General features: G+C 37.0%; 1 protein-coding gene across 3 annotated transcripts in view; it reads left to right on the top strand.

The window, feature by feature from the left end:
- The window catches only part of IL1RAPL1 (interleukin 1 receptor accessory protein like 1), a 697,071-nt gene that overhangs the window by 649,220 nt on the left and 30,083 nt on the right, over nt 1–17,768 (top strand). For all 3 annotated transcript variants that reach the window (XM_054056063.1, XM_054056064.1, XM_054056066.1), the window contains exon 7: nt 17,277–17,409. In XM_054056063.1, coding sequence (XP_053912038.1) covers nt 17,277–17,409 — 133 coding nt within the window. The remainder of the gene's footprint in view (nt 1–17,276; nt 17,410–17,768) is intronic.

Here is a 17,768-nt window from a genome sequence, read left to right on the forward strand (position 1 = left end):
TGGACAGACCTTGCCTCTCTCTGTTTGCAAATGAGCCTGTTGCCTTACGTTGCATGACTAGTAGGTATTTCTTCCTTCCACCAGCTCTAGTCTCTCCCATGTGTAGAGAAGTTCCCTTCTCTACCAACAGAATTACAAATTTCATCTTAGTTTTATCACCATCGTTGAATACTTCCAGGCAATTTCTATACATGAACCTTTTAATTCATTTAAGATGCCTTTCTTAGGAGAATAAGAATTAGTTAGGAAGCATCACTAAATAGGTCAAGTCCCAGGATGTTATAGTCTCTGGATAGTCCTTCTTTTTATGCATAAAAAACAAAGGATTTTCTTACTGCATCTTTAATGTGTAGAAACATTATGTTCTCTGCAAATTCAGAAGAGGATGAAAGCATTAATATTTAAACTGAATTATTACCCATATACTCTCAAGGAGACACAGCTTGAATCCAAGGAAACCTCAGATATTTCTGGCAAAGCTGGCAATGCAACCATTACCATAGTTGCATTATCAGGGAGCTGAGAAGAGAATAAGTATTTACTTCCTGAGGGCAAACATGCCTTCCTACATACTCCCAAAGGGAATATATTTCAATCTACCAATAAAGAGGATACATTCTAGAGAATTTTAAAGCATTATAGTGAAGAAAAAACTAATATAGTATTTAATCCCAAAGCATTTATCTTGGCTTCTGTCCAAATCTCTCACATAATTATGCAACTTTCTTGCTGGTCTTTTGGCTAAACTCCAGTCAAACATCAGTTTCATATAGTATGAAAACTATGTCTTGCACTAAGGATGTGGACTCAGTGGTCTGAAAGGTCTCTGCTACAGCCACCGTGTTTCCATGACTACCTTTTGTATTAACAGTAAGTGTTCATCCTCTGACACTGGAAATAAAATCCTTTCTTGTAAGGTGTGGGGTGATTTTGCTTTTCTTTCCTCACAATTAGTCGCTTTCTCCAGCTGACTAAGATTTAACCGTTCATCTTGGCTTTCAAAGGAGCTACTCTGATATTCCTCTTCCCAGTTCACCACAGTCTTTTTTTCTCTGTGATCATCACAAACACATTTAGGGGCAGAAAGCAGGCAGCATTCAACAGGGCTTTCCTTGATCACGTGAGACAGAAATACAAGCAACACATAGGCAACCGTTGTGAGGAGTGAAAATTGTTCAGTGGCTCGTGTATGAAAGATCGACTAAACACCTTTTTTTTAGTTCACATAAGCACCCAAATTCAACATGCCTGCTGTTGGTTGACTCATAATAAAGGACTCCAAGATGATAAACTTTTGCATGGAAGGAGTAACATGGACTATTCTCATGCATTTATCTCAAAGCAATAAGAGACTTAAACAGTTTTATATTTCATTACACTACTACAGCTGTTGAGCTGGGCAGTGGTAACGATGAAGATTATTTTGCCAGCCGTCAACAGATGGCATTTTACTGTGCAAAATGCTGTGGTGCTGTGAAGACAGTGGGTGAAATCCCCAACCAAGACAGAAGTTTTGTTGTTAGCCTATGTTGTACTTCAGCAACTGGTTTCTCATCATGCTAGCAATCATAGAAATGTATTAATTATGTTCTACTGGGCAGAAAACATAAAGCCAGTCTCTTGAATCAGAAACATTCTTATGCTATTTAAAAGCACTGTAGAAAATCTTCAGTTGGTGAATACAAAGGCAGTACAGAAATACAAAATGCTGCATGTAAAATACAGAAGGGAAATGAACCCTTTTATGAAAAGAAACAAGACAAAGTTTATTTAACTTGGAGTCTAGATTTTTCCCAATGGATTACAGAAATAGGAAAACCAGGGAAAAATAGGATCCCCCACCATGCTCATTGAAGTAAGTGATCTTGGGAGATCCTTTCCAATCTATTCTGTATTTTTATGATTCTATGAATTAATATATGGAGCACACATTGGCTATATTGCAGCAACGCGAGAATGATTAATTAGATTAATTAGAACACTTATTCAAGTGTTCTAAATTCATGATGAATGTTTCAATTTCTTCACATCTGCATCTTCTAGCAAATATTGTCTCTAACCAGGAAAAGGCCACCAGATTACATTGTTAAGGTCTGAATTCATCCCTATTATGATACCACTCACAACAGTAATTGTGCTTTCAAGGTGTATTTTGGAAGACTTACAAACATATTGAATGAAGAAACTTGGAATCTGTTGAAATAATAGTACCTGGATCATTAAACAGCATATGGACACCCATGTAAGAACATATACATATTTCTGTATCATATGCAGCTAGATTTTTCATCTTGATTGTAGATTAATGATATGGAGTATTAATATTAGATGGAGTAGTTACCACCGTACTTCTTTCTTCCACATATAATTCCTTCTGTAACATAGTGACCTAAATTACAAAATGTTTTCCTTGATTTTCATCTTGGCTCTTTTGCCTTTTTCATTTACCTGTGCCTTTTTCGAGTACAAAAGCATCCAGAAAGCACTATGTTTTCTACAAGTCAATATTGGAGAGAAAAAGAAGTAAAAAGTTATCTGGGATGTTGTAGCGGATACTGCAATCATATTCCTACTAGAAGCAGGAAGACTTCTAGAAAAGGAATGAAATGTTATGTGCTTGATGAGCATAAGAGAAATAATTCTCTTCTGCTGTGAAGCTCATGATCCAATACCTGCAGAGTATAAACAGTTGTGTACATTCAATTATGTACAGGCTATGAGTCATCTTGTAGCTTAACAGTGTTAAGCAGTTTCTTCATTGCAGAAACGTAGTCTAGACCTGAGTGATAACAAGGGTGGTTTCACTAGCAATCTATTTAGAGACCTTTGCAGTGTCTAAACATTCAACATTTATTTATTCTTTTCCTAATAAGCTTTAAGTAATATCGCCTTACTGAATTATACTTGACCTCCTTTATATAAATGTATTAATAAATCTTTCCTTTTCTTCACACTTCTTTACATAGCCTGCCAAAAAAAAGTAACCTCCTTGAGGAACAGATGAAGAAACAATGAATGGTAAATGAACAATCACAAATATAACTAGCAATAGTTGTTATCACAGTGATAATTACTGACCTCCACCAGAAGGAAGATCCATTGCAATTTTAAAGTGTTTTGTACAGAAGGAAGAATAATTATAGATCTAGAGTATGTAACACATCCTACCGTTAAATCACTGATGTGCTTCATAATGAGTAAGCTGTGGTACAGAAGCAGTACAGATGTTCTAATACAGCTTTTTACAGCTATATTGCTGTCAGGACTCTAGCTGTTATCATTTTACTATGTAATGTACTCAAGCCAACTCATTCATTCAGCTGGTGCTGGTGAGTCTTAATTGTGGAATCTCACTGACTTGCTGCCCTTGCAGTTTAATTAAACAAAACAAAGCATAGGAGGACAAATCTCCATGACCCCTGATGGCAGGTAAATTAGAAGCGAAAAAAATCAATAAGAATACCAAAGTCATACACAAGACAAGTAGCAGAAGTGGAACTGCATTTAAATGTCAAGGTCAGAAATTTTTGGTAAAAGACAGTCTCACCCAAAACAAATGGGCTTCTCAACATTTTGAGAAATGAAACATCTTTGATTTGTGGCTGATCACTGGAGATTCCCAAACTTACATTCCTTTGGTCTTGGATATCAACAGTCAGGTGTGGCCTTTCACATGCAATGCAGTGAAGCTGAAAGGCTGAGTTTTCTGTAGGCTACATTCATCACCTAAGAAGCAGCTTTGTGCACCATAACTGGTATGCATCCCTGCTCCGGTGATGGTTGACATAAGAGGCACTGTAGGAGCTACAGCTTCAAGCTTGAGCTGAGCTTCCAAAATCCATTTTTCTAGGCATAAAGCTGTGGAAGAACATCAAGATCATTAGTTTGAAGTTCTCTAGCAGTAAAGCCTTGGGATCCCTAGCCTCAACTAAGTTATTCTCCTTAAAAGAGAGTTTTAAAACTCTCAGAACATAGGTTGTCCAAGATCAGAGCCTGTAAATCCTCATCCTAGCATCCTGGCTTAACAAGCCAGTTTTGCTCTTGGATCTATCCTGGGCTAACAGCTCTGAGGTGTTAGTCTGTTCAAATTAAATGAACTAATAGAAATACAATAAAATAAAATAAAAATAAAATAAAAGTTCAAGTAAAGAAAATAACAAGTCTTTTTACTCAGAAATCCTCTTTCCTGAAAACCTCTGCCCTTTCATCCTACTGTTTGAACTACAGAAACTTAATTCTACTAAACCCAGCATGTCCAGCCTATGAATCAGTCTGTTACGGTCAATTCATAAATATAACTGTAAAAATTCTGTGGGAGATATGGTTTTGTTCCTGTCTAACCAATAAGCAACAATTTGCCTGGGTAATTTAAATAATCAATTGGAACTTTTCATGTTCCCACTTAGTGAAAGGGTGAGCTAGGAGCTCTGCATTTTTTTGTCTTTTTTAATGAAAATCTGAGGGGTTGGAGCTTTTTACATGAACAACAGCTCATCTGCAATATCTCCCATGTCACCAACATAAATTTTTATTCATGAGTGACATTTGAGTAACTAATATCTTTTTAATAGAAATATCTCTAAAATGAATATAAAAAGCAGAATTTTTTTTCTTCGAAGTCTTCATTTATGCAGAGAATGTCATGTCAACCTTTTTCTTCTGCCTTTTCAACAAATGCTCTTTTCAAACTACATTTCTGTTTCATTTTAATACGTAACACATGCCAATCATATTAGGAATGATTCATTTTATTTAGGATGGCAAACTGCTTCTCTTAGCTAATTCTTAATCATGATGCCACTCTTAAACCTACAGGAGAAGAATCTCTTTCATGGATGAAGGAAAGTAGCTGCTGTCAAACATTTCTTCAATACCTCTTTTACAGTGTTTTGTTTTGTTTTGTTGGGGGTTTTCCTTCCTGATCACTCCTCAAACAATGTAATCTTTTAATATTTGAAGATCTTTTATGTTAGGGTCTTGGTAGATTCCAGCCTTCACTACTTTAGTTATGAAGACAGAGGTGTAAGATGCATCTCCATGTTAACAGGGTTCAGGCTGTCATCTCATCTGTGTGCTGGAGGTCTAGTCCTGGAGTTGTCTGCAGGCAGGGAGATGCTGGCAATTGCAGGACATCTGTCAGGATGGAGAGAAGAGGATGAGGTGAGAAAGGGTGACTAGAAGAACATGAGGCAACAGGGTGTTGTGGGCTTTTGTTTTGAGGAGGAAAAACAATATCTCCATTCCAGCTATAGGTTTGATAGGCTCTTACAGATTAGTCTTTTACTGAAATCTGCTTTTCAGCTACTGTAGTATCACTGGGCAGGTGCCAGCAGGCCATGTCTAAGAGGGTATCTTTTCATTACTGTCGCCCAGCCTTGCATTTGAGGAGGTCACGTCTTAATCTCGACAGCATCAGTCTTTTCCCACTTCCCAACTACTCCTTCCACACAATACTGATCTAAACATTAAAAATGGAAACAGCTTCTACAAGAGATCCTTACTGTAGTACAAAGGGGTACAATTCAGCAGGACATTTTAAAAAATTACTGCTGCTGCCACTGAGTTAGGTTTTCTCACTCTCATTGGGACTGGTTTCCATTTTAGAGACTGACTTAGAGGAAACAGAATAGTTTCAGGACTAGCCACTCCATGCCATCCTATTACCTGCCTCGAACACCAAGGAAACTGCCTGCCATCAAAGTCCTGAAAAAAATCTTCACTCATCTTCAAATGATCACCTGGACTAGCAACAATTTTGCCATTTCCCATTTGCCTTTTATTATTTTCTGGATTTTTCATATGTCTTGAATTCTGTTGTTATTTAACACTTCAACTTTTTCATCACACTCTAAAAAGTGTTTTAGCAGAGCAATTTATTTAAAGTAAAGTTTAATATACCTGTTATCAAAAATTGAATGCATTAAAAAAAAAACAAACAAAACTTTAGACATAACTATCTCTGATTATCCTGCAACTTGGATAAAATAAAAGCAAGTTGTGGACAAACAGTCAACTGGATAAGCTCAACTAGGTCCTTTTTATCATAACAATAAGTTTCCCTCTTTTAACTTCTCAAACAAATGTACATACTTTTATTAAAAAGCATATTGCTGAAATTCTATAAGAAGGCTATTTTTTCTTGTCTCCTAGTGATAATGAAGGTGATTACTGGTACTATTTTATTTGTGCATCCTGTAAGAACAGACAGATTAATTTCCTACAATGGAGACAGCCATATGATCTTGCTTCTTATTAGTAGCATTGCTGGAGTTTAAATTTTGTCAAGATTTTAATAATAAAATTGGGGCTGTTTTCAGGAACTTTGACTCCTAAATCTAGATTTTGTCCTCCTCCTCTTGAATATTGCTAGTTACAGGATGCTGGGATAGTGGACCTTTGCTTAGATTCAGTCTGGGTGGCTGTGTTACTCTTCCTCACTTTTTGTGTTTGAAGATTAGGTTTCTCAAATTAACATTAAAAAATATTTCTTTTTGTGAAAGAAGGAGCATTTTCAAAGTAAGAATTTTCATTCCCCACTGATCTAATTTCTGATAATCCATGTGACTTCACTTAAGGTACAGTAGTTTTAAACTTCTCTGAGGGTGTACTCTGTATGTTTAGGAAACTGGATAGATATGCAATTGTGCAATACGTAATGCCTAAGGCCATTTATTTTAGGCTGTTGTATACATGATATTCATTTTCATATGTGTGTCATTATAAGACATTTTTAAAAAGATGCCATTTAGATGCCAACAGACTGGTTGTAAACACTGTAATAAGCACTTTCTACAAATCCATCATTGTTTTAGTACCCAGTAGATTGTATCAGCAGTTGAAAATAACTACATCATTAAAAATCAAAGCATATAGATGCAACAGTATTCTTTAAACCTGACAATGGGCTAGATAGTGTTAGAATTAACACAGCCGCTTCTTTTCCCCAGACTTTGATTAAAACTGTAGCTGCAAGTCACAAGTGAAAAGAGGTTTTGCAAACTTACAGTGGTCCCTTACGTACAGGTGTCTACATTAAAAAGCCATCATGTATCTTGGAATGACTGGCAGCCCCAACTCTGGAGTGGCAAAGGATTGCGTCAACAGTGGAGCTGCTGCTCAGGGTGGCACCCCACACCTCTGCAAAGGGCTGCACTGTCAGAGACACCAGTCTGCCACCTTCCTCCTTGCACAGTTTGTATCATAAATGTTGCATAATGAAAATTTCTCTCTGTTCCTGTAACTAGCAGCTGTCATACCTTATATTTCTTTTGTCACTCAACTATGCTTTTAATCCTTGCTTTGAGACCTGTGAAAACTGTTAAAAAACACAACAACATTGTAGACAACGTTCTGCGCTCCTGGGGCTTGAATGGAGCAAGGTGAAATTTTCCTTCACTTTTCTCTGCTTTTAAGAAATGTCACAGCTCCTGTGCCTCTCAGAGCACTTAGAATATCAAAACAAAAAATACAGTATTGGTGGGTGTGCAGCAGGAGGAGGGTAGGTTATGTAAAATGGTCAGAAAATTCACAATTACAGTAGTAATGAGGATTTATGTCCTGCTCCCTGACCTCAAGTATCTGGGTTCAGAAAAAGAACATGTAAATCTCTCAAGACTTTTACTGGCAGGACCCTGTACAGTATAACTGTGGAAATTACAACTAAAAGAGGATGAAGGTGGACTACAGAAATGAGGCCTACATGGCTGCTGAAAGAAGATAAATCATTTAAGCCTTACTGTGGTCCAGATTTTTCAGTACTCAAAAGCACTTCCTCTTGACAAACAGGAGCAAGAAACCAAAATAACTTGATGATTAATTGTTCTTGAGAAGGAAGTTATTTTGGAAGGATCACGTTTTATGATGCCCAGAAAGGTAACCTATTTCACACACAGATAGACTTAACAGGCTCTGTTTCTTCCCAGCTTCCAGCCCAGCCGGGTCATTTTCCTATTAAAGAGTGATAACCACCTTAAAGACAGCCCTCAAGCAGGTGTATATTTAGGAGCATAAGAACACCGCTCCCACCATTGTCCTTGTGGTGCAAGAACAGCTACTGTCTTCACCCATTCCAAAATTCTGAGAGAAGGCGGGTTTCTGGGACTGGGTCTTTTCCAATTGACATTTTCCAACACATGGTGTGATCTGACAGAACAGGTTAGTTCATAAAAATGTTAGAACTCCTAATGTTTCCAGTGTGTGCTGCAAAGTTCCCCAGAGGATGATATTCTTTATTATCTGTAGTTTTGATTCCCTTAAAATCCGTTTAGCAGGTGTAGGTGAAGCTGTGCCTTCCATTTTCCAAAATCTCTGCTTTTATAAAACATCTTCCATACGCAGACCATCTCTACAGTATTTTTCAGAATACTTTCTTAACTGAATAATTTCCTGCAACATATTAAGACAACTTATTATTTAAAATATCTTTGAGACTTCAAAGCTGAGAATTTGCTATGTACACTCAAATTAACTAATGATCACGCAAACGTTACAATCCTTCTTTCCTAACCAGTTGAAAACCAGGCATTATGAGACGTTATGGTAAAACACAGTTTATAACGTTGTTCATTTAGTCCTATATCTGAATAAATCATCTGGCTGAACAGTCAGGGCCTGAAATATCCACAAGAGGTTGAATAGCTGATAATTTCTGTATAAACTGACTTGCCAAATCTGCTCCTTAAGATTATTGATACTTTCATTTAAGTGTGATCTGACATAGTAAGTTTTTGCTATAGCTCCCCAGAGTTAACTTGTTTTGGGGAAAAAAAAATGTTTTATTTATCATTATATAGAATCCAGGACATACCCTGCAATTCTCTTGTACAGAAAGCATTGTGCAGGCACGTGAGAGGGAGACTGGGAGAAGGTAATGGGGCCGCAGCTGGTTGCCATGATTTATGTGCAGTGTTTTTTGACATGGACTAGCACCCACAAGATATCAAAGCAAATCTATTATATTCTGCTCAGAAAGAACAAGCAAACAGGATTTCTAACAAAACATCCACAGCAAAAGATTTAAAAGTTTTAGTCTGTTGAGTCAACACTTGTCACCTTAAAAAAAAAAATCAACAACAAAAGTCAATTATTTCCATAGCTTACACAGGTAAAAGAAAGCAAAGTGAAAAAGGAGTTGTGCTATTGCAAGTGTGCTATATTAGAAAATTATTGTCATTGTAGACATGGGTGAGCTGGATTAATTTCAAGTAGTTCCTTAGTAAAACAAAAGTCTAGCAACAGCTGAGATATGAGGAGCCACCTAAGTCCCACTTTCAGTCTGCTGCTGCTTTACCTCTGGGTTTTGTATGGGAATGAAGAAAACGTTTTGAGAGATGTAATGGCTTGAAACTCTCTGCCTTAGACGTCAGAGACTCCAGTTCTGGAATTTCTTGGGGCCTAGTGTCACCTACAGAACTCCAGGAGTTTACCATTCTTAATATCGTAGAATCAGAGAATGGTTTGGGCTGGAAGAGACCTTAAAGCCCGTCCAGTTCCAACTCCTCTGCCATGGGCTGGAACACCTTCTGCTAGATTAGGTTGCTCAAAGCCTCATCCAGCCTGGCTTTGAACACCCTCAGGGATATATCTTATCATTAAATATTCTTCACCAGAGACACATACATTGAATTATTTTCTTCTTTCTTTTTTTTTCTTTATTTTCTTTTTTGCTTAATCTAAGCTGTCTGAAATGTGATGAGATATACAGGAAACCCCTCCTGTTTTTCTTAGTGTTTCCCAAAATATGACCCAGAGTAGGACTTCACAAAGCTAAATCTGCAAGATGCCATTTTAGTTGTCAGAGACTGCTGAGGGGCAGTGGGATCCCTGGACTTGTGACCTAGCTACCTCACTTTTGTGACAGAGACAGACCATAAGAAGTATGGTCTCCCATATGGGATTTCTCACAGAAGTCCTTATGGGACTTCTTTATGCAAAGAGAACTTCAAGTTGCTAGCTAAACCTGTTTTCTTACCACGTAGCACCATTAAAGCACAAAAGCCACAGCACCGTATTCAAAGTCAGTATGGTCACAAACTAATCCAAAAACAAGACACCAAACAATATTAAGCTATGCATGATGCAGACAGCTTTAAAGGTCCCAAGTAGTAGGTCTATAAGAGCTAAAAAACATGTGAAGTTAGATATTTAGAGCCACCTCTCCTTTTTTTAAATTATTTTTTATATTAGAGATATTTTGTTAACAAGAATATTTTCTGGTGACATCTAAAAACAGCTAAGCTTCTAAACCAGAAATTAGCATTTGATCTGACAGAAAGGGCACAAAAAAAAAAGTGCTTGAGAAATGTATTCATCTAAAAAGCCCTTGAGAAAATATGAACTTCTGGAGTAAAAGTGAAGTAAATCTTGTAGTGCAGTGACTTTCAATTGTCAATTGCAACGACTTTCCTTTTCTTTAGCAAGTCTTGCTTTATGATTGTGATACTCATCTCCCACCTCAGCCTCTAATTCTGAAGAAGTGGGAATGCAAAATACTTGCTGAACCACTGATTTATTAGCCTTAAATTACCATCTATCGAGAGGAGAGGCTTACTGTTAGGAAAATCCCTTGCCCAGGGAAGTGAACACCCCGTCCCTGGAGGTGTTCAAGGCCAGGTTGGATGGGGCTTTGAGGAGCCTGATCTAGTGGGAGGTATCCCTGCCCACGGCAGGAGGTTTGGAACTAGACGATCTTTGAGGTCCCTTCCAACGCAAACTATTCTATGATTCAAGATCATTGTTTCAGGGGTTTCGTTACATCTTGTGAAATGAAAGGTAGTTTGACAATATACATACCTGAGAGAAGTTCTGTGCACTTTGAGCCAAAAGTGCCATACATCACTTCTTTTTCTGCAGTTTGCTGTAGTGGTTGCTGTCTTTGTTGATTCTGCCTCTTACATTTATGCTGCTAAAGAGCCCATTCAAAGCAGAAAGTGTTGGAGTTCCTTTTCCTTCACATTCCACAGAAAATTTTTGATACTCTTAGGTTGATCTTAGATCTTACCATGCGTGTTTCACTGTAGCATCTTATTAAGTGTTGCAGACACAAATATCTAAGGGCAGGGAATGCGTGAGCAGCAACATACAGATGCCTCCATTAAGCGCCCTGCTGTCGAACTGTAGTTCAGCAGCTGGAAGCCTTGAAGGGTAGAGGACTTTTCATATGGCAATGGATGACTGAGTGGTGCAAATTAGTTTAGCTTTACGGTGAATGAGGGCTAGTATCTAATTAAAAAAAAAAAAAAAACAAACAAAAACCAAAAAACCCCAAAAAACCAAACAGAGAACCCGAATGTACAAGAATTAGGCTTTTTTTTTCTAATTTAGAAAAAAAAAATCAGAAATTCAAGGAAGTGATTATTCTAACCTCTCCAATAAACAGTGATATCTACAAATTCAGTGAAAGTTCAAAAGTTTCAGTCTTTCTATGATCTTGTGGCGAACCTCTGCTGATGGGTTTTTTTTTAATGGAGGAATGGTTGTGTGTACTCTAAGTTTACTCATTTATGGCTTGAACAACTTATTCAATAAGTAATTCAGAGTCCAATGCGATCAACAAACCCCTCTACAACATAACGAAATAGGGACAGGTCTACTAATGAAGAGATACAGCTGTGTAATCACATTCAGTCACTTTGTATGATGCTTGCATGATACTATTCAGTGGAATGACATTACCCAGCCCATTCAAATCTACATTCACTAAATTCAAAGTAGAAGGAATTTGTACATTGTGTATTCACAATTGTATAGGTACAAAATCTGATGATTTGCCAAAGGCTTCGCAAGAAAGAACTCGGTGATGAGACTGGAATTTAATAGTTCTCATCTGGCAGTTATATTTCAGAAAACAGCTCTTTGGGTTTTTTTTCCAATTTTACCTAACCTGCTATATCAAACATTCAGGAAGAGAGTAACAATCTAGTTAGAGTACAAGATATCAAGCTTTGGAATTATGTGTGTGAACTGCACATAGCGGTAGGTAATACTCTGCACGGGCAACGAAGGCATCAAGAGGAATCCCTGCAGGTGATCCTGCTGTAAGGGAAGACTTGCAGATCCTGAAAATATGATCATATGATTGGTTTATGGCTCAAAACTGCATGGTACTTTATTTTCCTTTTTCTCTCTCTTTTTTTTTTTTTCTTAATGGTGTTTACAATAAGGCTTTCAAGAACTGTTGAACTGGTTTAGGATGTGACACTTCTTTGAAAACATGAGCAGCTTCTCCTTGCCTGCCTGCTGGGCTTGGCAGATGGCACTGGCAAAACAAGTGGGTCACTGACTTTGTGGAATTGCCACCTATCTGTCACACCTCAGAAGTTAACAGCTTTTACATCCCTCCATTTGGAAGACTGACATCTTGTCAGTGTTTTTTCTGTAACACAAATGAAAAGAATGGTATTTCATTCATGTCTGATAGAGTTTGATTGCTTCTGCCCTGGCCTTTTATAATTTCTTTTTGAAGTGTTAATCTTACAAATAGATGGGATACTTATAAATGCGTAGATATTGCCTGTGTACAATTTTTATAAATTTTTATCGTTGCACAGCAAAGGAAAGTCCCATATTTCAGCACACTTAACGTTTTCAATCTTTTGGCCCTCAATGTTACTTGATATTCAGCATGACTTTTAAGCGCTTCACTTCCAGGATACATCTTTGAGGATTCTTCTAGAAACAGTTTGCAGAAGAGGTCTGATATTTATCATTGTTTCCAGCAAAGGTGGTTGTCCTTCATTGGAGAATATATCAATTCACAGGCTAGAACAGGTGCCATCATGGTATGTCCTAACTCGGATGAGTGATGGTGTAAGTTTAATTTAAACTGCCTATACAAGATGGCATTTCACGAACTACAAAACATTCACTATTTGCTAATTACAACAAGCAGGTTCTTAGCAGGTTGATGTTCTTAATTAAAGCCAATACACTAAGAATTTACTTTTTTTTTTTTTTTAAATGTTTCCAGGTTAGACAGTGCCCTCTCCTGGTCATGGGGTCCCATAGCAGTGGTTTGCAAAGCGCCCCAAACGTTGCCAATTACAGAAAACAGACACAAACCCAGTGTGTTGCTCTGCTGAAAGGATTTGATAGTTTCAAGGGAGTACACTTTGTTGTGGTCCCACCTTGCATTCTGCTCTACTTGAAAACCATACTGTGTACCAAAAATTGTTCTCAGTTTGGATAGCAAAGGGCTTTTCATTAATTCAACTTGAATCCAGTTGGCTAGACTTGACAGTGCAATTTTGTCACAGCAAGTAGCAGGAACATGTAGTGCTTACATTCCACTGTTCACAAAAACCGGCTCAGTAAAGTAAGAACATACTAATCATCCGAAATAAGGGTGGTGGAGAAATACGCAGCTGAAGCTTACTTTTTAGGTGTTCTTTTGTATGTCTTTATTGCATTATTTCAAGGTAAAATATGATAATTATACTATAAAGTCAAAGGTGTAATTTTCCTCTTTAGCCTTTCTTGAGGATGTTTTTTTATTGCTTTGGAGGAGGTATTAACAAAAACCCTACTGCTATCAGTTTCACTTAATAATTCTAACCTCATGCCTTTTGAATTTTCCAGGGTCCATAAAAAAGCAGTTTACCCAGAACTCGACTTGAGATAGAACATTCTTAAGATTTACATCTCACAGCAAAGGAGACAGGAAGAGAGAGATGGATTTCCTTAGTAGTTAATTCAAAATATGTATTTAAATTCCTTCAAAGCTAAGCTATAAAACTGTAATAATACAGCATTTACAGAAAAATTTATATCAATGGCGTAGAAAGCATTACATATTCATCAAACTTTTATAGTTTTCAAACCATTTCTATGGTTTTTCTCAGCACAGAAAACACACAAAGAGATTCAAGATTTTGGGTTAACTGAATGATTTCAATTAATTGACTGACGGGTTGTTTTGTACAGTAGCTTAAACATGAAGGAAAGCAACTTTTAAATTTATTTACTTAAATTGTCCATGCGTTATAAAAATAGACTTCTTCAAAACAGATTGTCCATGCAGCACATTCACTCTGTGCCAAACTCAGCATCTTCTGGCACACTCACTTCAAAGGTACACTTCTGAGGAAAAATATAGCCCATTGGACAGCATACACTCACTCACATGAGGGCAGCTCTGAAGCAGCGATAAAGATGTGCTCCTAAAATACTCTACGCACTCATAATATTGCCCTTCAGTCAGCCTTTGCCTATTACTTACACATACCTGCAACTGTGACATCTCTGCTCCACCAAGTGAGCTCTGCCACCCTCTGCAAAGAGCTGTAAACTGGAGTAACAGACCTCCTCATTAATGGTCACAGATAGTCATTAGCTGGTCACTGAAACTTTCTTGATGACCTGCTAATGGACTTCCCACTGGCTTATTGTGAAGATTGGTCAAGGTAGATAGTATAGGTAATTTATAACTGAACACCTGGTAAGATAATGGCCTTTACAATGGCCTTTACTCTGTGACTGTAAAGAACAGAGTACTACTAAGAAACATTACATCAGTCCTGATTTATTTCTCAGGTGTAAATATTTCGCGTTGAATGGAAACTTACGCATTCTCTATTTAAAATGTTTACATTTTTTATTTAAGGGGGAAATTTATTTAAGAATGTAATGATGGAAAAAGCTTCACTCTCAAACTTACTTTCTACCATTTTTCCCTTAACAAAATAATTTATTTAAAAAAAACCCAAATAAATAAAACAACTATACACGTTAATATTCACCTGTGAAAGTCTTAAAGGCCTACAGAGTGCAAAAATCAGCTCTCAGTAGGTGCCTGTTAGCTGGAGAGCTTTGATGGTTCAGCACCTGTGGTGCCTAATCTCTGTGAATCATGGATAAACTGGTCAGAAGCTTCAGTCCCTCCAGCTGTGATCTTGCCAGCTCTTAAAAGCTAAAAAGTTTCAACTGGGCCTTGACTTGGTGGGAAAGCTCTGGAAAAAGCTCAAGTAGTGACAGTGATGTATTAGATAGCACTCTTCCCACTAAGACTGGTAGATAATGCACTAGGGATTATCCAATTATCACAGGAGTCTGCTATTGGTTTGATGTGCAAGTATCTTCTTCTGTTTTGAGACTGATCATAGTCCAATAATCCTGTGGTTACTAGGTATTTCACAACCCTGAACATGTGCTAGATTGGATGACTGTGGCCAAGATATTCATAATCATTTAAGGTTTTGTATTTTCCTTTTCATATATTTGTGTGCTGCAGTTAACGATGTAAAACCTAAAAGAAAAAACAAATTAGTTTATATCTGTTACACAACTGCTATAAGAAACTGGATATACACCTGTTAAAATGTCTGTGGTACAACCAGGACATTTATAATGTTCCATTACACGTTTTCGTGTACCTAACCCACTAAGTGGTATTCCAATACAAATGGTTTCAAAATTGCAAAAATCTTTCTCTCCAGTGCTTCTAAATGACACTTCTTGAGCTGTGTAGAGATTGAGAGGGTGGATTTGCAGGTAGGTGTCCTGGCTATTGCTCCTCAGGATGTGGAAACAGGAGCTGTGGTTGTCTTAAGAGAGTTTTTGCCCTCTTGCTGAAGATCTTCAGCTTACGTTTGGTAACTTTGCCCTAAATAAGATGAGATTAACAAAATGTTTCATTAATCAGAGATTTTATTTCATACCTTTTGATTACAAATGAGACCCTCCTCTCCGTTCTGCTTTCAAGTTCTGCGATACTCCTGTCTCTTTAGCAGTCATTGCTGGCAAAGGGTGTGGCACCAACCAGAAGTTCATCTAATGACTGGAAGCAGCTCAGTTCCTAAACCTCTTGTGAAAGCAGCATAGATAGTATTGCCCTTGATGTTGCATATTTTCATTACAGACATTTGATTCTGCACCCGAATGTGAGAGTTCAAGCCAGGTGAAGGAATCAGATCCTTTTACAGAAAACCACAAATCATTTCAGATAAATAAAGCATTTATTCAGTAATTAATCTTCTTGTTACAGCATCCTGCATTTTTTTCTGTACTAAAAAGTAAATAAGACATTCAGATATTGATGTTATATGTTTGAGAAGGACCAGGTTCTGACCCAAAGCAGTGCATTTTTAAGGAAATTCACTGAACCCAGATGGAATCCTTATGGCAACTCGGTACAGAATCAAGTAGTGTTAAGAATGCATCTTTTTTTTTTTTTTCCCCAGAAGCTGTGGTCAGTCAATTTTAAAATCCTAAGATCAAAAATTGGAAGTGTAAATAAAATATGAGTTTGCTTGAGTAGTAATATAAAATCCATGAAAATACTCTCCTCAGGGAGAAGAAAACAGTCCTTAAATCATGATGGTTCTTTAAATCATTGCATAATTATCCACTAAAAAATCCATGTAGCAGTTTAGAAGGATTAGTGCACATTGAGACAAGCATCTTTACAGCACTGAATGGGATATCTTTAACAATGTGGCTGTCCAGAGTACAGCTAGTTTTATCCAATCTTACCAACGCATAAAATGTGTGCAAAGTACTGTTTCATTCACTGTATGGGCTTTAGCTGAACCCCCAAAGCCAAGTGGTACTAACACACTGTAAGACTACACAACGAAAACAAACAAAAGGGAGGGCATATTACATTTTTTAGTTTTCATTATAATGATTAAACAAGTAACATTACACATATATAGAATTCCTGCTCCTTGCTGTGTGTACTTAATGATTGAGTACATTAATAAGGTGAGATGTGTCCTACAATATACAAATGAGTTAATATGTCTTTTTTTTTTGTTTAGATATTTAATACTTTTCTGCAAAAACAGCTTAGCAATGAGCATGTATATTTCTACTAGCTGTTCCTTGGAAATAGTACCCTACAGAAATCTACTGCCTGCTTTGCAGAAAACACTGCATCGCTGAAATAGGACAGATGTGATTGCACGTCTATGTTACCTAACGTTTATCTGTTTTCAGAGAAAACATGAAAATCTTTGGTTGAGTTAGCTCTTTTTGAAAAAAAAAAACATATTCTTTCATTTCTTTAGCAAATACAGAAAACTTTGGGAAAGAATACAAAACTGAATTCTATCCTTACGTAACATTTAATTTCATTTTCATTGTACTTATTTTCAGAAAATATATTTAACAGCAGTTGCAAAACAAATAGATACTTTGGATGTTTTCAACAGCAGGTGGAAATTGAGGGTCTTTACAGATATAAATTGTTTATTTTAAAATCAACAAAAGCCACTGATTAAAAAATGAAGCTTTTCTTAAAAGTTTTGAAATAACATCTTTTCTTACATTCTTTTTAACAGGCGGTTCTGCTAATCTAACCTGCCGAGCTTTCTTTGGATATAGTGGAGATGTCAGCCCTTTAATCTACTGGATGAAAGGGGAGAAGTTTATTGAAGATTTGGATGATAGTCGAGTTTGGGAAAGTGACATCAGGTAAAAAAAGCATTTTCCTTTTCAATCAATATCTTTTTTTGATTTTGATATAACAGTTGTTATCACAGGCTAACTCAGGATCTGATCTCTGGTTTTTGACGTCCATTCTTTGCCTTTTCAACTCCAGCAGTAGAGAGCAGAAAAATGCACACCTGAACTCATATTAGAAAGCTGCAAAAGCAGAATAACTGCTCGACGAGTGTAACTGACCGGAATTTGCATAGTGACTTTTTCAAGCTGTGGAAATCTACAATAAGAAATATTAAGACATTTACTAAGGTGAAAGAAAGAAAATGAAATACATCAAGGAAAACAGTTTGAAAGAAGTCTTTTTAAAACATGGAGCCCTAAATAAATAC

Source organism: Cuculus canorus, chromosome 1 (assembly GCF_017976375.1).
Source record: "Cuculus canorus isolate bCucCan1 chromosome 1, bCucCan1.pri, whole genome shotgun sequence".
NCBI lineage: Eukaryota > Metazoa > Chordata > Aves > Cuculiformes > Cuculidae > Cuculus > Cuculus canorus.